Here is a 24,742-nt window from a genome sequence, read left to right on the forward strand (position 1 = left end):
GCAGCTAAAGACCAAGGGACAACATGCACACTGACAATGGGCCAATAGCTCTGGGACAGTGTGTCAATCGGGGGGGCTCAGGAGGATTGACCTCACTGTGTTAACATCTGTTAATTGAACACAGCTTAACCCTCTCAAAAGTCTACAAAATCATCACTGGCGATCAAAAGATATGCATACACGAAGATTACATTTGTTTCTTATTACTAAATGTGCTATTTTGTGTTTTGGATTGAGTAGATTTAAAACATGCCACCATGCCTTAAATGTATTTCCCACAAATCATTTCCCTGGGTTTAGTATTATCATAGTGAGAAGATATTTTCTATAAAGTGTCATAGGACAAATTGCTAGAGGCTAATCTCAGTTGTGGTGGCGGGGGTTGAGATTTTGCGAGTCTTTTGGGGGTGCACACATGGCACTGGGCTAAGCCTGGTCACAGTTTGCAGCAGTCGTCATAAATGGGGGAGGGTGAGACTGTCACTGGGGTGATTCGTGATGCTTTGATGAAAGCTTTCTGCACCACAAATTCATGCCCCCCACAAATCTTTTGTTCTTTTATGTATTTATAACAAGAACTAGATGATCTTGTGCCCCTCAGTTCAACTGCTTCACATGCAGCCACAGTGGACCGCTTCATCCCTCCCATTTCCTTGTTCCTGCAGTTTCAGTGCTGCTTTCCCATTGTTCCACACATTTGAGACCTCATCTGTGTGGCACTCCTTTCCTTCCCTTTTCCTTACGGTGCAAACTCAGCAATGAGTTCAAAAATACTACCTTTGCCTGACAAGTTGAAAAACAAAGCAATAAACAAAGAAAACGCATGAAATGAAATTGTTTTATGCAGTTCAAGGATTAAAATGCGATAGAATGACAGACATACTAATTCCTTGTTTGATTGACTACAAAGGTTTCATTAAGTGTATTACTGAATCAAAGATGCCCTGGGGGGGGGGGGGAATCCATTGAATTTATGCAATTCAAAAACGTATATCGGTTGCACATCATTTAAACGTGTTAAACCAGCACTGCTTTCTGATTAAAAGAGGAGGAAATTACCTCCGTATGCCCAATTTTATTTATTTTATTTGCTATTTGGATTGATTGTGGTCCCGTAAGAGAAAGCGCTCCTCTATTGGCTGGCTGAGGAAGAAGGGGAGGCGGGCAGTGCGAATAGATGACGGGACCGGCCGGTGAGCGCTAACCGTGTCACGGTATCCCGGCCGGTATCTTTTCCTGGCTTTAACAGTCCTATTTGCGATGAACTCCATTTATTTGTTCATTCTAAGAATATTGCACGCGCTGAGTTTGCTTCGGATCGGCGCCGGTGATCCGTCGGCTGACACCTCGTGAACACAAACAATAACAAGTGCATGGGAGCGATCCGAGCACAACAAAAGACACAAGGTGAGAGACGTTTATTTGTCATCATAATTTCACATTGATTCTAATTGCTGTAAAATCAATGGGCTACGTGACAGTATGATGAAATGCCGTCTTTGTTGACTTTCATCTACAAAAGTGCCAATCCCAAACTAAACGTGCTTTTGCTGTCAAATTGTCTCAAGGATTGTCAAATGGGAATTGTTGCATCATAAACAGCCCGAAAAGAGAAAAGTCTGAATGTGAGTTTGCTTTTCTTTTTCTTTCTTTTTTCATGTCAGCTGGTGAGCACTCTGTGTGAATATCCTGTTTCCCTGCACAAAACAAACAATGGGCAGGCAGGAACGTGATATCCGCTGCGAGTCTCGTGTCACTTTAAATAATGAAAATAGTGTGGTGTCGAGGTGTTTACAAAGTGATACCACCCCGAGTCATAACGGTGGACATGATGTCCCCACCACTTTCATTTGTTGTGACAAGAAGGTTTATCTGGAGGACATCCAGTGGACCGGAGATGTGAGGAACAAAAAGAGGGAAGTTTGTGTTTGTGTTTACTATATGCAGTTGGTTCCTCATGAAATCAACATGTGCTTTTTCATTGATGCTTGCACACGCACTACAGATGCAGTGCAGCTTTAGTTCCGCTGATTTGTATGCGCTCATCGCTTCCAGTCCAATAAAGCTATTAAGGCCTGGAATATTCCAGCACTGCTGCGAGGCCCAACACAAATATACAGTGATCCCTCGCTACTTCGCGTTTCGTTTATCGCGGCTTCACTGCATCGCGGATTTATTTTCCAAATTAAAAAAAAAAAAATTTAAAAGTCAAAATAAAACTTCTAAATTGAGGAAACGCGTGTCTAACCTTTAGGGCAATGTAGTATTGCTCCAAATGTTCGTTTACATTCTTTTAGAAGTCCGTTTTCGCGTGTTAGCACGATCGCGAATTCGCATCTTTCCGCTAACTCGTTAGCCTGCCCAGTATTTCTTGTTGGTGACCGTACTTCGCGGATTTCACTTATCGCGGGTGGTTTTTGGAACCAATTATCCGCGATAAACGAGGGATTACTGTAGTTGCCAATCAGGACCCAGTGCAAGGCAAGCAACAGATAAATGTAGCTAGCTAAGCTACAAGAACACTAAACTACACCAAAGCTACTTCAGTTGGGTGGAGCCTCTCTAAGATTTAGCTATAAATGAGCACTTAATCTTGCCATGTGTCAAAAACGAAATGGAGCTTCAGCGATTGCGTTAACATAAACGCTTTGTGATCACTGCAGCCACTTGTCCGTGTAAACAAGGTTGTGAATATTGACAGTTTGACAGAAAAACGCATTCCCAATTGTGTCACCCCTATTATGTGTAACAAGGCAGGCAGCGTTTTTCCCTTCTTTCCCACAGTTTTTGACTACAATCGACACTTTGCTGACTTGAATGAGGGATGTTTGTCGGTTGTGATTTGTTGCCACACAAGTCCCTAAAATTCAATGCATCAGCAAGAATACGGTGCTGGCCTGACTGGTTCTGAAACGGTGGTGAGTATTTTGGGTGCAATATCGCAATCCCTTGAAGGGTCCTGTATCCAGCAGAATTCTGATGGCCTAGAGTTGTTGTTGATGATGATAATGTTGGTGTTGAAGCTCAATTCGCATTCAGGAGCGCTATTATTTTCCAGCGCCTGTCTTTTTGGGTCAGTGATTATCAATTGGCCCAGCAGTAGAAATCAATTCAGATCTTCCAAAGCAGACACGAGTGTTGAGGTTGTCTATCTAGGCATGTGATGTAATTTAGGCAAAACAGGTCTCCTTTTATATTATTTGAATGTTTTTTGTGCTTATCCATATTGTAATCACATTCAAAGTGGTTCACACCAAAATTTGTGCCAATGGGAATCTATTCCCCATTTGCTGTCAGTCCAGCAGTGTGCAGACATTGCAGAGCTTCCTCGTTTCATGTCTGCTTTGTCTTCTCAGACAGGACATCCTGTGTGAAACAAAGAGTCAACCAAACACACGCCTGATGACTCAATACCTACATTTACTTGTATCCAAAAAATATCTTACTCATTGTGAGACTTTTTTTTTTAATGGTGGTTTAGTTAGCAATGAATAATTCTGTTTTCCGTTTCGTGTTTACTGTTATAAATGCAAACAAAAACTAAACCCTGTCTCATTTCATATTTGAGATGCACTTGAATTATAGTGAGGCAAGGGAATGAAAACACCAGGACAGAAAATAGTACTTGCCTTGGAGGTTTTTGAGCCAAGGAAGAGGCAAGCATCTCTTATGAAGCTTACCACGAGATGCGTCTATCTCACCCCTTCCCACAGGTACAAATGGAATACAATGGGCTGAGGTGCTATCATTAAATTCTTTCTTCTGAATGAAAACAAATAAATGGCTAAATAAAAAAAGAAATGGCTAAATAAATAAATGGCTAAATAAATGAATGGCTAAATAAATAAATACATTTTGGATGCTACAGTAGTCCACTGCCTCAGGCCGGATAGAAATCAATACAGCTCAAAGCTTCAAGCCCCTTGTGAGCGTTTCTCACGTTATGTGCCAGAGGAGATAGAGGCGAGGCGGAGACGAGCAGGATGTCTCAGTCTCGATCCCCTCCAGTCTATAAAATCCACAGTTATTTCCTGTCTCCTGTTTTTTACCCTTCAACCTTTACTTGATTTTATTCTTTTTTTTTTTGGTCTGGATTACGTCAGTGTTTTATGTTTGTGCGTGGGCATCATTTTTCGACTAGAGCTGTGTGGGTGGAGCTTGTTTGTCTGTTCGTGCTAAGGATTACAAATGAATCCAAATGTATAAGGTGAAATCACACTAAATACTTAAGACTAAGTTTTTTTTTTTTTATCATTGTGTTAACTATGAGCAACAAATATATGACGATGCAGTCCTTTAACGTAACAAATCAGCACCTTCTCAGCACAGTATGTGGCTTAAACGGACAAGACTCTTCAGTCACCTTCACCCTTCAATGGGGAGGGGAGGGGGCGAGTCATTGTGAGACCAAGGGTCCGTTATGAAGGAAAGATGTAGGTGTTGAGCCACAAAATAGGGAGAAGGAAATTTCTAGCTGTCTTTAATGGGAAGTCTTTTCTAAGTTTCCATTGGGTTGCTTCTTTTTGAAATATTATGCAGTTCAAAGGCCGACCTGCGGTTGTTTTGTTGCCTTGTGTGTAACAGTTGAGCATATGCCACTGTGATTATCAGAGTAATTAGTTTTACTCTCCAGATGACTGATGGTTTGTGTGGTGAAAATGAAATTAGTGGAACCCCTCTGATAATACTGCTCAACAAAGACACAGCTTCACAGTTCACCCTGGGAAAACAGAGTCATTGGAATCAACAGCCTTGAGACATGGATCACAGTTCATGTTGTGCCAACTATTTGCCAACTTTCATATTGTGCGTTCACATCTAGCATAAAGCTCCTCATGCTCTCACGCTGGTGTCCAAATGAAGAAGTAAGAAATGTAATGCTCATAAGCACAACTGAGAAGTTTGCTGGATGTGACAATGATATCAATTACTGCACGATGAAGAAAGTTTATCGCATTCTGCGTCTCTATTATTGTTTTATTTATTTGTGGTCTTAATGACCTTGAAACACCAAGTTAGGTATGCATAGTGAGCCAACATCTATCTTTTTTGAATTGCTTGAGGGGCTTCACAGGCTTTTGTTCACATCATTGGCTAATATGATGGTGCAAACAAACCCCCTCATAAATTGCAGTTGGAGACAATTTGACGTTTTTCCACAGTCCTAAAGGCTATTTAACCCCAACCATTTTTCCAGTTGTTGTCCCAGAGCTGTGGCAGTTTTCCACACAGAATCTGTCTGGATAGTTATCTGGATCTTGTGTGGTCTGGGATAATGAGCCTCCGCAGCTGCTTGATTCAAATTATCTAGGTAGCAAACTGGATTGAGGAGCATCTGGTCTCTTTACTATTATGAGTTCACGTTGGGCGGCACGGAGGCCGACTGGTTCGCTAAATACGTATTTCGTGGGTTAAATCCGTATTATAATTCAAGAAAACTCATACTCCATGCTCAGACTCTGATGATGAGCACAACGCTGCCATCTACTGTTCTGGATGTGCAATTACAATTTATTCTAGTCGAACATTTAGTATTAGTTTGAATCTTGGTCCTGATTATTTTCAGCTTTTCAGAGAAGCCCAGTAAACTGGATGAAATAAGGGTCAAATAAAACAAATTCTGTTTGAAATTGATCAAATAAGGGTCAAATAAAACAAATTCTGTTTGAAATTGATCAAATAAGGGTCAAATAAAACAAATTCTGTTTGAAATTGTAAAACAATGAAAATGGGGAAGAGTCTGCGTTCAAGCACTTTGCAATTCGAGACGCTGTCCGAGACAAATTGGTGTAATGAATTTGTTAATGTGCCAGTCAATCAGCATCACAACTGCTTATTCTTTTCAAATTCCATTGATAAGGAGGCTTACCCACATATTCCCCTCTTGGGCTTTATTTGATTTTCACTAATTGCAAAAATTAAACCGTTGCTTTTATTTCATTTATATTGGCATGACAATGAAAACGTATCTCAGGAGCAAGGGCAGGCCACAGCAGGATGACTAAATCTAATTTATGCTTATTTGTTGAATCAGAATTTTTGCGTCGACCATTTCTGTGCTCAACTTAGTTAGCCGAAGAAGCTTTCTGCCCGCCAACGATAATATAAAATCACAATATTCAATACATGTCCTGATGATCCTGAACATTGTTTATGTTTTCAATTGAGATGGCCTAAATACATATTTCATTCTTTTTTTCCCCCCCTCTTTATTTATGCATGACTACCAATTGTCCACGTATGCGACATGGGAGATATTTGACAGCTGGTTTCTCCTGCCTTACACCACGGGTGCAAACCAGGTCCTGCGAGGCACGTTAGCCATCACACGCGTGTGTGCTTGCGTGAGTGTGTCAGGCATACGGCACGTCCTTTGCATTCAGCCTGTCAGCTGTAGCCTCAGTCTGTGCTCCAGCTTGCCAGCTGCAGACTTGTGTGCATGACAGCTGTTTCTATGCTCCATTCACGCTGCGCCTCACTCACGCCACTTTTAGAATAATGAATCGACATGCTAATTCCCATCCTATGAGGGGATGAGCTTAGCGTACTGGAGGTGTGATGATCTTGGCAACTCATCTCCCTGTCATGACCCACGTTGTATTCTCAACAGATCAAGATCCCGTATAGCAGGCGAGAGACAAAGGAGTGGTGAAATTTGGAAAATAACGGCGCATGGAGGAGCTAACAATGAACACATAGATGGACAATATTTTTTTTCATGATTCACCACTTAATGCATTGGCCTTTTCTTTTTCAAACTGTAGCTGGCGGAGCTAAATTCCCCCATCTGGTGTTCGTAAGTGGGTATTACAGTTCTCCCTGACAGTTGAGTGGTGGCGAGGACAATAAAAGGGTAGAGAACAACGGAGCTTGTAATTGTCTGGTTTATGTGTGCACTGTGCAGCACATAAGGTGGGTGGAGTGCTTCCAAGAGTGACATCAAATGGCATTAGGTCATTTGTCAGCGTAGTACCAGGCTATGAATGGGGGGGTATTGAGATTCAGTTAGCAGCTGTGTAGAATGAGCTACTAAGGCGAAACACATTAATTATGTATTCATACAGGCAAGAAAAAGAAGATTTAGGAAAAATGATGTGCCACTCAAGCTGCGATGCGAGCAGACTGTGATAGCGCTACTCCAGCAGTGTACCTTTACTGCACAGGTGTCAAACTCAAGGCCCGGGGGCCAGATACGGCCCGCCACATCATTTTATGTGGCCCGCGAAGACAAATTGTGCATCAAATTGTCTTCACTTTTAATATCTTTTTTTTTTTTTATAATATTGGACCAGTTTTTACTCGTCTGATTTGAAAACGAGTTATTTGTCAGTTTGTTTTGTAGCTTTTACTGTAAATAATATGCGGTGCTCATACATTTATTTGGGTTGACAGTCATAATGGCCCTCCGAAAGAAGCTATGACTACAATGCGGCCCGTGAAAAAAACGAGTTTGACACCCCTGCTTTACTGTGACCTCATTCTTATAACTGAAGACAAATGTAAGTGGTGTGTTGAAAAGATGCTTTTGGACCAGGGCTGCCTGAAAGTGCATTTGTTCTTGACACCTGTGACTCTCTTGTGTATGTATGGCTGTCACCCCCAGACAGCCGTGGCCTTTTACGCCTGTCTGCTCTTACCATGGTTAGTTGGATACAGTGGCCCTCCCTGTCACGAGCCTAATGACGATGACGATTCGCGTTAAGCATACAGTCAAATGGAACAGAATTCTGTGGAATTGTCTAACGCCACGCTTTATGATATTACTTGCTTAGCACACACGGCTTCTGAGTCTTCAATCTGCATGACTGATCCTGATTTGCACTGCTTTGTGTTTATTGTTTGCATAATGTATAACTGACTACAAAGAATTTTGCATTTTCTGTAATGAGGCAAAAATAATGCTCAAGGTCTGTGAACATTTTTGATTTGGGAAAGTCAAATGAAGCAAGATAATATTGTTTCCACATTATTTTTTCTCCAGCGTAGCTGCTTATGTGTTCTCTGCCTTATTTATTTGAGTCAGGTGTGCTGCGTGTGCACATTTGTTTATTACACACGCAAACATCTGCTAATAACTCGCCAGCACTTTCACATTCCAAAGTTGAACATCAAAAGCTTTCCTCATGTTTCAAACCGCCGTTCCACTTTTAAATGTGCCGTGTCAGTTCTACCACCCTGGCTGATCCGAACTGAGCCAATTATTTTTAACACTCCTGCAGAACGTACTGGGCGGGGATGTCTGGACTTTTCAGGAAATTGCTCCCACATCCTAGACTAACTCAAAGTCTGTTTACTTTTTTGTGACATTAAAATGGCCCACTTAAATAACACGATAAGGGAATGAGGTCAATGCTAAAAAAAATGTATATCGTGGAAATGTCTTTGTTATGATGTTGCCACTGATTCTAATTCAAGCATTTGGAGTTTACATTGTGCATGTATTTGTATTGATTAATTATCAAGCCCTCATTGCTTCTATAGTGCTTGAGAGCGTCACTCTTTGCCTGATACGGGCTGCTCTCAAAGGTGATGACTCCCAGCGACATGACGTCAACAAGCCTGACAGTACACAATGCGCACTTGTGCCTCCAAATAGCAGCTTTTATGGCTTTACAGCGCTTTGAGTTGAACTAACTCCAGCGACGTGCAAGTTCCTCCTGCTTCTGTGAGGTGTAGCCATCTGAAGTAGGAATCGATCCGATACACAAGGTCATGGCTGTGCGCATGATTCGTGGGATAGAGGACGTAGTGGCCTCTAGCAGCCAGCTCCTTTGGACCGTGGCACATGAGACCTTGAGGAAGTGGTACAACCGGGCGCTGTTGCCATGCCAACACTTTCTTGTGGCCTGGTTTAGGATTGGACATGGCTACCAGGTATGGCAGCTTCTTGGTTAATAGCTCCAGAGCAAATGCGTTTGGAATTTGGTGCGCAGTATGTTTATTTTTATTTCAGTGATCGATTCTCTATTCAGTCAAAACAAAGTCAAACATGACACTGAGGTGACACTGTTACATCTTCACAAAAAGCAATTTCACTCCAGACTGTAAGTGCAAGCATGGTGTTTTTGTAAATGGCCACGGGTGATGCTGAAGACGTGTTGTGTAATAAAGGCAAAAGATGACCTGTCTAAATGTTTTTTTTCATCCTTCAGATGACTGAGGGGCGTCAGTGCCGGGTACACCTACTTGACGGTCGGAAGTTGGAGCTGCTGGTTCAGGTACAGAACTGGATCTTTCTCTAAATTTGACATATGAGCCTACATTGCTGTGGTGATAAGAAAGCGGGTCATAGTGAGGGTAGGGGGAGTGATGATGATTCTAAGGGTTCATGAATTTTTTGTTTGTTTTTGTTTGTTTATGTTGTAGTTTAACCATATAACAATGAGGCACCTTGTGACTTCTATAGTATAGTTATAATCTAAGAAATAATCTAAAATAAAAAAAGTCTACTTCTTTTTTTACCAGCCAAAGCTTTTATCACGAGACCTGCTAGATTTGGTGGCATCCCATTTTAACCTGAAGGAGAAGGAATACTTTGGCCTTTGCTTCATAGATGACACGTACGTAATTTCTTCAACATTGAACATAAAATAATGTTTTTCTTGTTATTACAAGACAATTTTAATTACTCCTTAAACATGCTTGATGCAATATATATATATTTTTTTGTATCACTTTTAGTGGTCAGAATAACTGGCTTCAGCTTGACCGAAAAGTCCTTGATCATGACTTTTCCAAGACTTCAGATACACTGGAAATCAAATTCTTAGTGAGGTGAGTAGACTTGTGGAAACGGCTATTTTTTTTCCAAGCAGAACGTGTTGACGGTTTTATGGCATAGTGACAGCACCTCCAATTTAAGACGGCTGTAGACCAGCAGGTGGCAGTCATGTAACTGTGTCAACGCCTCGAGGTTGCATGGAATGCGTGCAAATTATACTTGACTTGATACTTGATGTAACCCCAAGTAAACTCTTTACAGATTTTACATTGAGAAGATCACCTTTTTAAAAGAAAACACGACTGTGGAGCTGTTCTTCTTGAATGCAAAATCCCTGGTGTTTAATGTAAGTGTTATGAGTATTATATTGTTGCACGCAAAGGAGAACGTACATTTAATGTAAAAAAATGTAAAAGCAACAATGCGTTCTATTCATATATTACTAAACATATATTCTCATCAACTGAATTTCTCCCACGTTGTATATAATCAGGGAGTGGTAGAGTAGAGAAATCCGAGGGGCACGTGAATGCAACAAACGGTCGAAAACTTTACTATAGGGGCGGGAGGAGGGGATGGGGAGGGGAGCATACTGGTCACCATGGGAGACGGAGACTGTTGAACCTGCTCGGACTGTACCACTTCACCGTGGGGGTTTAGTCTTCGTGTTAGCCGCTCTATTGAAATTATCCTGCACCCGAATATGTTACCTTGTTAATAAAAATCACCACCTTAAGTGTAGGCTGAATTACCGTTATTATGTGCCCATCTGCTGTTTTAAACACAGCCTTTGTGTGTGTGTGTGTTATTAGTGGTTCAGTCGGTAGCGAGAGGACCGAGGTACCGTTATGTGTTTGGCTGCACTTTGTGGTCGCGCGTAGAAACGATCTCGTTTAACATTTAATAATCGTCTTTTCAACAACAAAACAGGAGGACATCGAAGTGGAGAGCGAACACATTTTCAAGTTGGCTGCATTCGCATTACAAGTAAGAAAGAACCGCTGTTTTTACTTAATCATTAGTTGAAGTCACGGTGTGAAGGGTGGCCCGGGCGGCATTTGAAATGCGTTTGTCTTTTGTGGCAAAACTGGTGCAAGAAATGCAGTACTGTTGTTATTGTTTAATTTAAATACTGCACATTGCAAATAACAGAAGCTCAAAAATAGATTCTGTTAGAATCTACTTAACTAGCGTTTAAAATGTAGGATCCACCATCTGCTGTGAAGAAGCGCAGGAGTTTGTTATAATGCTCTTACTTACCTGATTATTTGTCTTTTTTTTTTTTGTAGGAGGTCAGCGGCGATTACACATGGTAAGGCCATTTTATACTTTAAATGTGAAATACGTCTGAAAAAGCACATGTGCGGATTTTCCAAATGCATTACAACTAAATGCATGAGGATTGCACCAATGCGGGGTTTTTACTCTCACGGCACATTGCAGGGTGCAACTATAATATAAAGAGAGCAAATACTAATGCAGACTGAGTGTTGCTTTTTATGCAAAATGTATTAGATCTCATTTGTTTGTAAACGTTTCCACAATAGAGTTTCCAACGCAGTTCATCAACAAAGTGACAGTCGATAGTACAGTACACAATAGTCTGCTGGCAAGTGTACCCATTGCGATCAAAGTCCGGAACCAGGATTTGTGTTAGATTTGAGGTTTTTTTTTTTTTGGTCAGTGTAATGACTGCTTTACAGTAGATAATGTTCAACCAACTCGGATCCTGTCTTGATACTTCCCTCAGTTAATGATTAGCTTGAATTGGCTTTGTGGCATGGAACTTGCCTTCTGGAATCCAGATTGAGCTAAAAATATTTGGATTGTCTAACTGCAGGTTTACTTGCATTGTAATTGCACAATATTTAAATGCTTGCTTTGTGTGGAGATACATATTGACTTGTACTTGGATGAGAGAGAGAGAGAGGGTGAGAAAAAGAGGGAGGGAGAGACTGTTTAGAGATTGCCTTCATAATCTGTCCACCAGTGGGAGATAAGCTTAGTGGGCCTCAGAGGCTCGACCTGCTGATAAGGTATGTTGTTTCATTATGCCAGGCATAGGAATGGAAGGCATTCATTGGCGGTGAGCGGTAAACACGACTCAGCAGTGTGTGGCTGATCTGCAGAACAAGTGCACTGTCCAAATGATTTGCCTCCAAAATGGCCTCTGTCGTTGTTGGTAACACAAAAAGTTGTGCTCTCTAAGAAATGAGGTGTGGATAATTGCACAAGGCAATAAACAGTCCTGATTATTATCTTTTTTTTTACTGCAGTCCAATTCTCATCCTCTTCTGTCAAACCGTTGCAACAGTTGTTTGTTCACAATAACTAGCAATATGTTTGTTTTTGCTAGTTTATTTGAATGATATGCATAGAGTATTGCCAATATTTGTGAAAAGTACCTGTTTTGTTTGTCTGGCTCACTTATTAGATTACAGTAAGAAAAGCTCTGTATCACAAACTTGTCTCAGTTGGACATGGGATTTAAATTAGACGACGGTGTTGTTATCACAGTGGCGCATCCCTCATTGTCACATGGCAATATTTCTCTTTCCGGTCAATGGACTCCTTTGTTTCTGCTTCTTTTCATGAAGAGGCTCAGTAAATCCCTTAAGTACAAATGGGCCTCCTCTACCCTGTATCAGCAAAGGGCCCTGTAGCAGCGAGATTAGCCGGAGACCTCCTCCTCCTCCTCCAACAGTTAGCTGCCTTAAGAGGGATGAGCAAGGGCCACTGTCCAATGGTGGACAACTTCATGTCATGTAGTGGCCAACCCCTAGCTGAGAGTTGAATTAATTCCCCATCAGGTTTTATAGTATTATAATAATTCTTGGCACTTTGGTGAAAACATTCAGGGCTGGGCTGGGCTGGGCTGTAGGAATTGGCCCCACACTGCAGACTGCAGGGAGATAACAGACGTAGTAATGAATTCCAGATTGCTGACAGGGCAATGTGGCTGTGGAGTAGATCACCCCGACAACATCAGGCACCAGCTCCTCATAAAATGTACGCAAAGTGCCGTGGCAGCAAAAGCCAGTCAACCGAGGGGAAGCGGTGTGCACCTCCACCCCCTGCTAAGGCTCACCCTTATTTTTTCATTCGTAAGCTAGTTCGCATAACTGGATCACTATATATATCTGTCCCCAATTATACTTCTGAGAATAGACTGAAATTGACAATTATTGAAGGCAGTTCAAGGCCAAATGGCATTTGCGCTATAAAGCCAATCCTTTTATTTTCCTATTGCGTTATAGATTAAAGATTAAAGTCCCTATGATCGTCACACACACATCTGGGGGTGGTGAAATTTTATAGGATTAGTTTGTTTCATTTTTTAAGTGGTATGCATGGATAGTCAGTCCCCTGACTTCAACCGAACCTTCGAAACAATGCAATATAGTGTGCCGGGTGTCTGCGGCTTCTGTTTAGGTGCTCGGCGGGCCGGCCTGCCAAGCCAAGCTCGTTGCGTTTTGGTTGGGCTCAACCGTGTTTGTTATCTCCGACATGACGTCGTAAGATAGACACTGACTTGCCGCCATTTGTCTGAGCAGATAACATGGCCAGTCTGTGTATTTCTCACAAGAGTCTGACATTTTTGGCAAGGATCTTGCGACTCTGGCCGTTAAATCTTTCACGGTTGATTGACTACTAAGCGAAGGTGCGGTAAATCAATGGGCTGGAGTTAACCGACAATATTTTGGAACAGCTTGCCTGTTTTGAAATAGCTTGAGTAATTGCATTTAATATGTCTTCTGAAGGTCTTTAAATGGCTTAAAAGCCCCCCCCCCCCCCCCCCCCCCCCCCCCCCCTCCGTGTGCTATAGCTAACTATTACGTTTGGCAGGACATCAGTTAAGCTAAAGTTTACTCTGTACAGAAGATAAAAGATGAAACGGATCATCACCTTAATTATTATTGTTGCTATCAATCATTAAACATGAACTTGAATTCAGTCGGAGGCACAAATACGATTTCTAGCGTTCGTCTACAAATGTTTAAAATGTAGAAACGACGTGACAAGATGAGTTTGGGATTTTTGGAGGCATTTCTAGCACCATAGCTTGGAATTGATTACTCAGTACCATAAGTGTGAATTTGCCTGTCCTTGCTATAAATAGTAAATGAAAAACTTGATTCTTACTTAAAGTACCTCAAAGAGGACTCGTGTTTTGATGGTATTAATAATTATTTTCTCTTTTTTTTTTTTTAATCGATGTATACAGTACCGAAACGGCCAAATCAAACCTGAAGCATCTCCCAGTTCTGCCCACCCAAGTTCTCAGGAAACACCCGTCTCTCAGTTACTGGTTAGTTGTCGAAGCAGTACCTATATTTCTTTCCGCCAAAATGTCTTGAGATGATTTGTAAATATTGTTTATTTCATTATAGTGAGGACAAAGTGATTGAACATTACAAGAAATTGAAGGGACTGACCAGAGGACAGGCCATTGTGAAGTAAGTATCAGGAGTTTCTGTTTTATGAATACACTTGTTTTGAGTTTGTGAATTTTGAGTAATGATCGTCACTGGGCCAGAATGTGACATCAGTGGAGGTGCTCATGGTCAACAGCCAACAAAGCACTAGTTCCGTTCAGTTGAAACCCAAAACAAGCCCTCGGGGTCATTTACAAAGTGAGGTTTTGTGCCCTTGAATCCATCAATGGATTCTCCCATCTTCTGTTTTTACAGCGGGAAGCAAATCAATCCGCTTCCCACTGTAAATGACTTGCCACTTAACTCTTACAAAGGCCACATGTTGGCAGTGATGGAGTACAAGTGAGTGTGGTCCTTCTAATCTCCTCCTCTTTCTCTCTCGCTCTCGCTTTAAAGGTATCTGACCCTGGTTGAGTCACTGCCAACATACGGAGTCCATTATTATCCAGTAAAGGTAACATCAGTGGCTTCAGTAAAACTCACCGCTCCTCACGGAGGAACTTCAAATCCTCATTAACGTACAGGAGTGTTTGATGTTAGTGTTCGAAACAGAAAATTCTATTTTAAAAGTCTGCTTTGTTTAGATGTGTCTTGCTAAATCCAATGGATTTGAGGTTTAGTTAGATTAAAGATGTATCAACGATAAGAATTTTGACACCATTTTGCTACAGGACAAGCAGGGAATACCCTGGTGGCTCGGTGTCAGCTACAAAGGTGTTGGCCAGTACGACTTACAAGACAAGCTGAAACCAAGAAAGGTATTTGCTTTTATGTATACTATGTGAACATTCCAAAATGTAGGCAAGTGTTACACTGTTCATTCCCAAAGTTATTGAGTTTTATTTTTATTTTTTTTGAATCACAACACTTCCTTATGAACCTTTGATTTTGTTAGCCCTGACATGGTTAATGATCCATTCAATGTGTAAATAAGCATCATTAAGATCCCCCATTCCCATGCCAGTCAAGAGAAAGCAGAGAGTTGGTGGGAACGACATTATCGGGTTTGGTGCTATTGAGTCAAGGTTAAGATCAATCAGGAAAAGGGGGGGGGGGGGGGGGGGAAATGAATAAAAGGCGTATTTTTCTGCAATGCAGGCTTCGGTGTGGACTGTGACATATCCAATGGTCTCCTCCGTTTGTACTTTTCAGCAGATAAATATGTCTTTGATGCTCCTTTCGTGTGCTTGTTGAGTGTCATTGAGTAAAACTGCATTTATTTTTTACTAAGATCTCTTTAGTGGGCTTCCAAGTACCTATTTCAAGGGAAAATGTGATTTCTTTTAACGCCCCCACCTTTGGTATTTGAGCATGGCTGCGTTGGCCTTTCATATGCACAAAAAAAAAGTTGAAAGCTGTTGACGCTGCAGGATCTGTTGTAACGCAGGTTCCCAAAACAGCCATGAGCCGTCCGTCAGTGTCACGTGTGTGGTATTTGTGTTCTATAGGGAGCGGACGGGCCTCTAGGACTTGCGTTGGCACTCAGCCAGCGGTGCTCGTGGGTGATAAGGGAACATACCTTCACCGTTTCCTGCTGTTGGGGGAATACGGAGTCGTTTTTCAAAACCACAGTTTGTTGACATTCGTAATTCTTGCGAGTCTGCTGCTTTTGAAGAATGAATTTGGCATTTCTTGTGATTTTTAACTGCAAGTATTGTCAAGAGATTTGGATACTGTTGTTACTATGAACTTAAATGTGTTTGAGAATGTCTGTTTTGGGTGTATTTACGTCGTGATGATTTCTGAATCACGTTCTATCGAAAGTGAGCAGCAAGATTTATTAAGAATGTCCGCTTTGGGTTCAAAATGATGAATGATGGTTAAGATTTGTGAATCATTCCGTCGAAAGTAAGGCCCAGAATAGAAACGGAAAAGATCCATTTCCTCATTTCTTTTACAGTGAATGGTTATATTTGTATAATGTCACTTGATGTGTCATGTGGAAATGCGGGACACAATTTCCAAGGGGTAGAGCAAACTGAGCTTTATTTTTGTATGCCGTTCAGGAGTTTTATTTTTGGGGTCGGTTACTCGTAGTCCCAGGTGCCTGGATTATGGTTGTTATTGATTGTGATCCTGACTGAAACCTCCGGCAGGATCAGAATATACTAAAACCACAGGCATCTCTATCTGAAATGTGAGATATGACAACAATGTTGACTTAAACACTCTTTATTCACTCAATGCTTCAGGATAAGATTACAACAGCATGAAAGAAATCAGCAATTTGTTTTGTAGTCTACCAACTCTGTAAACTTTTTAAAACGTCTGTAGCAGTGAAAGGGATCTGCAAGAAAATGCTCACACTTGTTGCAAAGCTTGAGGTGTGTCACATCCCAAACATATTTTGGCAGTGGCCTCAGATGCAGTCTCTGAACTGTTTCTTTTTGTACTCCATATCCATATGAGCTAGCGCATGTGTAAACTCTCTCAAAGTTTTGATTGCAGGTAACCTCGACATTATTTCAATCAATGATATTTTGGCCACCTAAGTTTTCTGTACAAATGTGGAAGTGTTGGTTCAGGGGAAAAAAGAAAAATAATGCTGAAATCACAGTTGCATACTCCAGTACAATTCTTTTAAAGAGGAAAACTAGTCGCTTATATCCTAAAAAAATCTAGCGACACCAGTCCTGGAACTTTTTTGACTCACCTCATCCTCATATATGTATGTGTATCTTTTTCTTTTTTTGTCTCTCTATCTATTTGGTACTTTATTATATTGACATAAATACAACCTGTTTGTCTGGTTTGGCTAAAAGGAAAGCGGGGCTGTGTAGGCGCGTTAGAGAGAGAGGGAGCAAGCTCAGAGTGGCGCAAAGGCGAGGGTGAGGTGTCTCTGATGTCAGAGGACGGGGGTGGTGAAAGGGGTGTGGCTCAGCTGAAACTCTTGCAACACCTATCTAGTTCCCGCAGAGCACACAAGAAAGGGCATTGTTCAAGGAAGCTCAAGCCCTGTGGGAAGCTCAAAGTCAGTAGGATCAGGAATATAGCAGGGGGAAGTCAAATCAAACTTCAAGGTAAGACCCGATCACGTCCATCTTTCAGTTTTTGAAATATCTTTAAGAATGTTGAAATTGCAGAGGAGCTTGTGTTTTGCTTTTTTTTTTTTTTTCCTCCTACCTGAGACATAGTTTCTCCTGCAAAGTACAAAGTTGTCCTGAATGCTGACACCTTTGAGCAGTTCGCTTTGGCTCACTGTTTGATGTGCAACAAGAATCTTTTGAGGGATTATAGTAAAAAAAATAAAAAATGGATCAAATAGCAAATCTCAGGCGGCAGTCGTGCAATAGCACGATATCATGATTGCTGCAGTGGTAGAACTACCTGAAGCTTCCTGGCAAAACGTTCACACCTATTATATAACCGCAAGAGCGGAACAAGATTCTTTATCCTGATTTTTTTTTTTTGTCTGTCTTTGATTCATCAAACCCAAGTCTTGATTTTCTGAACAAATCAAATCCATGTCATTTCTGATAATATGTTTTCTGCTAATCTCCAGTGCTCAACGTCCCGAGAATTACCTGTGGTTGAACTCTTGAGAAATGTTTTTCGAGCCCAACTTAAGATTTTGACCAATTTTGATTGGTCCGTGTGTAGTCACTCAATGTCAATGACACTTGCAAATCTCATTGTAAGCAATCTTTTTCTCTCTCGCTCTCTGCAGTTGTTCTCGTGGAAGCAGTTAGAGAATTTATATTTCCGAGAGAAGAAATTTGCCGTGGAAGTAAACGACCCCCACAGGTCAGTGAAGCAATCTTTAAGGATCTGTGATCTTTTGTTTGGGCTGTGATGTCTTTTTATAGCCGCAGTTTTCGCTATTGTCATGCATGATGTTCTCCTACACCTTGCATCTTGTCGACAGTGGTCAATTTAGGGCGCCTTGTTCCCGGCTGAAAGTTGAAGCGAGCACTCTCCTGCTGTTAGCGGACTTTATCTTCGATGTGTTGCTTCCCAGCACCAGAGCTTTAAATAAAAACAACCTGCTGGCTTCGAAATGACTCAAATGCAGAGATTTTGGTTGGATTTTGAAGCTTTGCCTTTGTCCCTGGAGAATTCGAGCATATTCTGTGGGCTTCTTTTTTTGCTGGCCATGTTGGGGAACTGCAATGAGTGTATAAAGGTTTTTGTCTTCAACAGTCAAACGGTGAACAAGCGGACCTTTGGACAGTCTGGCCTTGTCATTCACTCCTGGTATGCCAGTCATTCTCTAATTAAAACTATCTGGGCGATGGCCATCAGTCAACACCAGTTCTATCTGGACCGAAAGCAAAGTCGAGTGAGTATTTGCTTCTTAGAATGCTCCGATCATATTTCAACACCCGCTTATTTGATATTCACTGACAAATGACAGCCATGTTTCACAGTGTTCCTTCCTTGCTATGTTTCATTTGTGCCAATGTGCCCCGCCTTAAAGCGCCACTTTCGTTTTCCCCCCCTTTTATTATGCATTTTTTTCTATACTCACCAGCAGTTTTGCCCACATGAGTACATATATAGTAGTTTGAAAAGAAATGGCTCCCATGTTGGATATTTTTATGTGGTCTGCACTTGAGCTTAATGGGGGAAGAGGATTTTTAGATAACCAGAGGGTCAGGTACTTGGAAGTGTTGATGCGCAAGAACTGTTTACTATGCAGAGCGAACATTTTATTCCTCAGTCTGAGTGGTGAATCAGTAGAATTGTCTTTTTTACGATGCCGGTCGTAATGAAGCTCGTAAGGAATCACATAGCCTTCGTATAATGTGCAGAGTCAAGCTTGGAATACACAAAAGGCAGAAATAATAACAACATGGCAAAAGGGGAATTGTGGGGGTTTTTTTTAGTCGCTGTCCAATTACCCAAGGATGCAAAGCACAACGTGTTTTTTTTCGTGTTTGTGCTTTGCGGAGGACATTTGCTGAGCTAAGACACCATGAAGGTGGATGTCTTTTGCAATGGAGATACATCAAAGAAAAAAAACGTGAAACCGGGAGGATTTCGATTTTATTCATTTCTAGTTCTCCAAATCTCATTATTTTAAATTCACAATGTTGTGTGTAGGAAACCTGTTTTGCGTTTCAAAGGCGGATGGCGCACGTGTTCGGACAGGAATAGATTGCCTAACCTGATGGTTGAAGGAGCAGCGGATTTATTCAGCATGCAAATAGGACAGCCTGATTTTTGTACATTCTTCCAATAAAAAGCTCTCAATCCCTCCTTAATTTCTCTTTTCGTTTAAAAATACCTTGTCTATTTTCTCCACGTAGTCAAATATGAGCACAACAAGAAGCTCGGGAGACATCGCCGTAGATCTCACAGAAATCAGCACCCAGCGGATCGGTAAATTTCCAGGTCCCGCAAGCAAAGATCAGCTCATCATGGCAAGTAGTGGAAGCCTCATCTCAGCCGGTACGTGGCAGCTTCATCTGTCCTACTCCTCGGGCGCTCATCCACTTTAGTCATCATCTCACATGTTCTGACAGGTTCTGCCGACTCTGACGTCGGCGATGAGCAGAGGAAAGAAAAGATTAGCGAGTTGAAAACAAAAGAGAAAAAACTTCAGGACGCACTCAAACAGAAAATTGAGGAACTGAAGAAGATCTGCATGCGAGAAGCGGTTAGTCTGTCAATCTTTTCTTTTCTCATTTCTGTAAAGCAGGGGTCATCTCCAAGATCCACATGGCTCAGCGATGAAATATTGCGGTGGAAGATGTCAAGCATCCAAATCGGAAAATAACGTGATTGTTCTCACTTTCAGGAAATTACCGGCAGATTACCAAAAGACTATCCGTTGGTTTCTGGCGAAAAGACTCCTCAAGTTCGAAGACGTGTCGGCGCAGCATTCAAGCTTGACGACCTTTTCCCCTATGATGAGGTAAGTGTTTTGTTTTGCAGTCATTTGAGGATTCCTTCTGCTCGACAAAATAAGAATATGCCAGATCGTTTTAGGTAGGTGAATGAATTAAGAACTCATTTGTGTGTTTTCCTGTAGGACCCCCATTTGAGGAATCTGGAAAGGAGATTCGCCTTGCAGCAGAAGTTCGTGGAAGCAGCCATGAAGTTAACCAATGAGATGGATCTGAGTAAGACAGTGAAGAAAAAGAGAAAGAATAACTGCTTGGACGCAATGAGAAAACTGGAGGAGATCGAGGGGGAGATCAACGCCTACAGGATCTGGAAAGGAAAGAATCCCACCCAAAGAGCTTCGCTGATCTTAGCAGGTATCATAAATAAGTCACACATGCAGAGCCTTCTTTTGCATGTCAACATGAATCATTTTCTGAGTCATTTCCTTCTTATCGTTTTCAGACGATGTCAACCCATCAGACCTCAGCTCTCAGTCCGACAGCTTCACGCTGGATGAAGGTAGGGCCCGTTTTAATTAGTGTTCACGTCCATTACTGTAATAGACATCAAGTAAGCCTGTTTTTCCTCGCAGATGACGAGCTCAGCGCCCACAGGCAGCGCTCAAGTTCGCTCCAGTACTCCCCGAGATCCCACCATGCAGAGACACTCAGTATCTACTCCGGCAATGAGCGACGAGTTTCGGCTAATGACCAACACACAGACGGAAGGTATTTAGCAACCGCCCCGTCACCTGTGTTCATATTTTTTTGTGCGTGGTGTGGAGCTTGTGGAGACCTGTGAAGCAGCTCCAGATCTGCATTCCTGCCAATTGCCTCAAGCCACCCTGTGAAAAGTTCCCCCTTTATCAACCCAAATCCACCAGTTTTAAAAATAGAACGGAAAAAAAAACGTGTCGATGCCTGTGAGGGAGCAAGCGCCGATCCCTGTATGGTTGCAAAGAGGAGGGGCCAAATGTTAAAGTGGCGTTGCCCAATTAGCTTCCGGTCGCTGTGTTGCCTTCAAATGTGAACTAATTCGAAGCAGTCACAATGTCAGATGAGCGAAATGCTGTTTTCAGGACACCGCCGCAGCGTTTTTTGTTTTTCTTCCATCGGCCGGCCAGTCTGAAAAGAAGAGGAGTCGCGTATCCCCGATATTGAACTGATATTTAATTCTTGTCTGTGTTCCAGATCGAATTACGGTCAAATTCAGGAACCACTCTACCGCAGTCACCACAATGCCTTAACAAACCACAACAGTCCACACAAATCAGGTTCCAGAGAGCCTCGCGACGCCCGCAGTATGCCTCCCACGCCGCTGCTCACGCGCAACGCTTACAGCAGCACCCAACTCAAGTATGTCGTGTTGAAGATCTTCCAAACATGCATTTTGGTTCCATGGAGTTTGACTCGATTTGATTTGTGTCGCATTCAGATCAGAGGACGCGCCGCAGCTTTTTCGCCAACGCAGCGGGAGTCTGGAGTCCCAGTCGAAGTTTGCACTAGAGCCCGAAGCACGCGTGCCCGCGTTCAACTTGTCCCCGCCCCGACGCAGCAACAGCACCGAGGTACTCGACGACGGCTCGTCCTACACCAGCCAGTCCAGCGTGGAGTACACGGTCCCCGGCAACCCCAACCACCGACGGAGAGTGCGTGGCCGCCACAGGAAAGATATTTACGCCAACACGGGTAGCATGCCCAATTTGGCGCAGCCGGATGTCCACAGTCACGCCTACCAGGGCCGCGCTCGACCCACCACTACGACCTTCTACATCACGGGATATCCTCACCACGCGGAGCCAGAGATTTACCCCAATGGCGTCTATATGTACGACAATGAGACGGAGGGACACTACAGCGTCAATCCGCCATTCCATCCTCCCCACGCAGCCTATCGTCCCCGCGATATGCACGATCGCTACGGCAACGACGAGCTAGACGGCACGTCGCAGAACGTGTACGCGACGCTTCGGCCGCCCAGGAACCGCCCGGCTCCCCGCGGCGAAGAGCAGATCTCGAGGAACTTTAAGAAGGCGGTTGTGGCCGAGCACTTGAGAGGCTGGTACCATCGCAACACGGCCTACAAGCAGGCGGCTTACGGCTCCGAATACGACCAACACAGTCTGAGCTACCAAACCATGGGTGCACCGCTCAGCCACAGCAACAGGAGCCTCTCCTACTCATCAGGTTAGACGAGTCTCAATCGTGGGTTGACACGCAGGGAGTTCCGAATTAACATTCTCCACCGTTCTCACAGCCTCCTCCAATGGAAACTGGCACGGCCATATCGGCGGTCACGGACGAGTCGATTGTGACATGCCCAAGCAGATGCCGCAGACCTACACCTACACCACAGCTCCCTTTGGCCGCCCAACCCACAGCAGGTAAGAAGCTAAATGGATCTCTTATTATTATAGATTACAAAATGTATTATTGTTATAATATTAATTATTATTATTATTATGTACTGTATGTCCAGACTAGCACTGTTTTTTACTGCACCATTTTAAAAACATAACCCCTCCACCCCCCGTTACTGTTCCCTTGCATCTCCCCTTTGGAGTCCACTGGGCTGGCTTTTACATAGATGTCACTCTTGACAGCATTTTACTATTTCTTGGCACAGCCTTGATGGTCGGGGACGCTGTGTTTTTTCTTCCACAAGACCTTCCTCTTCATTTTCCCCCTCCTGCCTTCCCTCCTCTTCCTTCTCCCCTGGCTGGTGATCTGCAGCCCAGAGGAGGTTCAGAGCCTCCTCCGCAGGGTACAGGCCCGGTAAAGTGCACCTCGCAAAAGGTACTCGTAATAGGTAGACAAGCTACGGCCGGAGCCTGCGCCTTCTCTGCTTCCGAGACTCTGCTCATTAGCTGCTTGTCAATGTTTTGAAGTGAGCTTTGCAGCTGAGATGTTTGACTGACTGCTCAGTGTCGCGCACGATGATGTTAATTCACGTAGACTTAACTTGCATGGCTTTGGCACGCGACGTGCTTTACTTCTTTCTGTGATTGACATATTGTCATTCAGCGATCACATTCCTCTGCACTATGCTTTTTCGCAGAGGGCCCCCCTGCTCACGTGCCGCCATTCACCATTTTGCCCACGTGCAGATTCCTCCTTTATTTTTAGCGGCAGGGTTTTAGTGAGGCTTCACAGAGGTGTACGCAAACTTCTGACCAGGACATTTGCTTCCCTTTCCCAATCATAAAAGTCACGACATAAAGGAGGAGATCATAAGAGACAAAAATGTGAACTCCTCACAAATGCTTATCAGGGTCACGTGACCCAAGTCCTTACTGATGTCTCCTTTCGTTTTCGGAGTGTGTTGTAGTGGTGAGAGAGCACTCAAGTGGCAGAAGGAAAATGTGGCCCCTGAGCATTGTTGGATTTCATCGCTACCTGTGTGTGTGTGTGTGTGTCTATGTGCGCTATATGCTTTTTTTCCGCTGCGTGAGAATGTTTGACTCCGACTTGAGTCATCTCAAGTGTTTTGTGTCAAGTGGCCATAACGCAGTCCGGCATCGATCGCTTGCGGCTAGAACTTGTTTGGAGTCGCCCTTTCATACCTGTAGCATGCAATGGAATTTTTTTCTTTTGTCAGATGCATTTGGACCAACTTGAAGCGAGCTTGAGGGAGGAGTGTTATTTTGCAAGATGTTTCAGGATGATCATGCCATGACAAGAAACGTTCTGTTTTGCTGTGCACGTGGGAAAGAGGCTCTTTAATCACATAAATATCTGCTCCAGTCTGATTGTGTTTTTCTTTTCATCTAATTTCAGATCTTACCTAGATGTCAACCAAGTGGACATCAGCAACCATTCGGAAACCAGCCTGGACCCGCAGGATCGGATACACTGGCACGAAGGCTCAACAACAGGAACAATAGTTTAGCTGCCTGTCATTCAATCGTTTTGCGCATGACAAAGGCGTCCCGGTGCCTTAGACTGCACTTACCTGTTTTTCTGAGCGAGGAGAGCCAAAGAATGAAGGAATTTACACGCAAAGGCCAAGTGGACCTTGTTTGTATTGACGCCACTTGTGCACCGTTGCCGCATTCGAAGCTGCCGTGGAACGCAGACTTCAAGTACGCAGTTTTGCTCTGAAGACATTGAAACCGGGCAGAGTCGCGTCTCCACTGAGCCGCACCGAACAACTTTTTACCGCGTCTTCTCCTGTCACTTGCATTCACGTTTGAACAGAACCAATGAAGGACCAGATGAGGATCGACATAACCTGATCAAAAATGAAGGAGCTCTTTAGCAGCCAACCGGACAAAGATGGCTCTTTACCTGCAACACTGCACAGCCACCAGATTATTATTTTTTTTTTATTTCCGGATGCTTTGCTTTCCGTTTTTATTCCATCTGTGTGACCATGACGTTTCTAAAGTATACTACCTTACTTTACTGTAAAATTAAACTAAATCATGTGTTTTAACACCAGTATTACTCCCAAAATCTAACAAAGACTACTGCCACACCACTTCACAAATATTGAAGAGAAGAAACTAACAGAAAAATGGCTTTTTTTATACTTCCATGCTGGAACTCATGGACCGGTGCTCGTAATTTCTCTCAAGAGAATGTTACATGTTTTTATTGTTAATACACTGGTTGTTTGTGGAGCATCTTGTGGATTTGAAAAGCATGTAATATATCGCAAACATTTTGTTAAGCTGGTTCTTAGGATTTTGTATAATTTCACTCGTTGGAATAAAACAAATCAGATTTTGTTTGAAGTCGTCGTGTGGTTGATAGGA

General features: G+C 42.8%; 1 protein-coding gene across 4 annotated transcripts; it reads left to right on the forward strand.

Moving 5' to 3' along the window:
* Positions 1-1,189: 1,189 nt before the first annotated feature.
* Positions 1,190-24,721, forward strand: LOC119123744 (FERM domain-containing protein 4B-like). 4 transcript variants are annotated; one of them, XR_005098128.1, is made up of 24 exons: positions 8,631-8,874; positions 9,153-9,218; positions 9,466-9,560; positions 9,682-9,774; positions 9,983-10,067; positions 10,652-10,708; positions 11,011-11,033; positions 13,947-14,030; positions 14,113-14,178; positions 14,554-14,611; positions 14,829-14,915; positions 17,825-17,901; positions 18,298-18,436; positions 19,407-19,548; positions 19,623-19,756; positions 19,898-20,014; positions 20,132-20,360; positions 20,449-20,505; positions 20,579-20,714; positions 21,177-21,341; positions 21,421-22,172; positions 22,243-22,369; positions 22,612-22,781; positions 23,763-24,721. XR_005098128.1 is itself a non-coding variant. In XM_037253096.1 (23 exons), the coding sequence occupies exons 2-23, from the start codon at positions 9,153-9,155 to the stop codon at positions 23,872-23,874; spliced, it is 2,901 nt and encodes a 966-aa protein (XP_037108991.1). In that variant the 5' UTR covers positions 1,190-1,407; the 3' UTR covers positions 23,875-24,721. The 4 variants fall into 4 exon arrangements, 3 of the variants coding, with proteins under 3 accessions (XP_037108991.1, XP_037108990.1, XP_037108993.1); XM_037253096.1 differs by lacking the exons at positions 8,631-8,874; positions 22,612-22,781 and adding an exon at positions 1,190-1,407; XM_037253095.1 differs by lacking the exon at positions 22,612-22,781 and having other exon boundaries at positions 8,634-8,874.
* The last annotated feature ends 21 nt before the right edge of the window (positions 24,722-24,742 follow it).

The sequence above is a fragment of the Syngnathus acus genome, chromosome 5 (genome assembly GCF_901709675.1).
Source record: "Syngnathus acus chromosome 5, fSynAcu1.2, whole genome shotgun sequence".
Lineage (NCBI taxonomy): Eukaryota > Metazoa > Chordata > Actinopteri > Syngnathiformes > Syngnathidae > Syngnathus > Syngnathus acus.

What these genes read in the sequence shown, in the direction of transcription:
- LOC119123744 (XM_037253095.1), top strand. Translation starts at nt 8,713, where the DNA reads ATGGCTGTGCGCATGATTCGTGGGATAGAGGACGTAGTGGCCTCTAGC. An exon ending in GGATTGGACATGGCTACCAG is followed by an intron (nt 8,875 to 9,152) that starts GTATGGCAGCTT and finishes TTCATCCTTCAG; the next exon opens with ATGACTGAGGGGCGTCAGTG. An exon ending in AGAGGACAGGCCATTGTGAA is followed by an intron (nt 14,179 to 14,553) that starts GTAAGTATCAGG and finishes CTCGCTTTAAAG; the next exon opens with GTATCTGACCCTGGTTGAGT.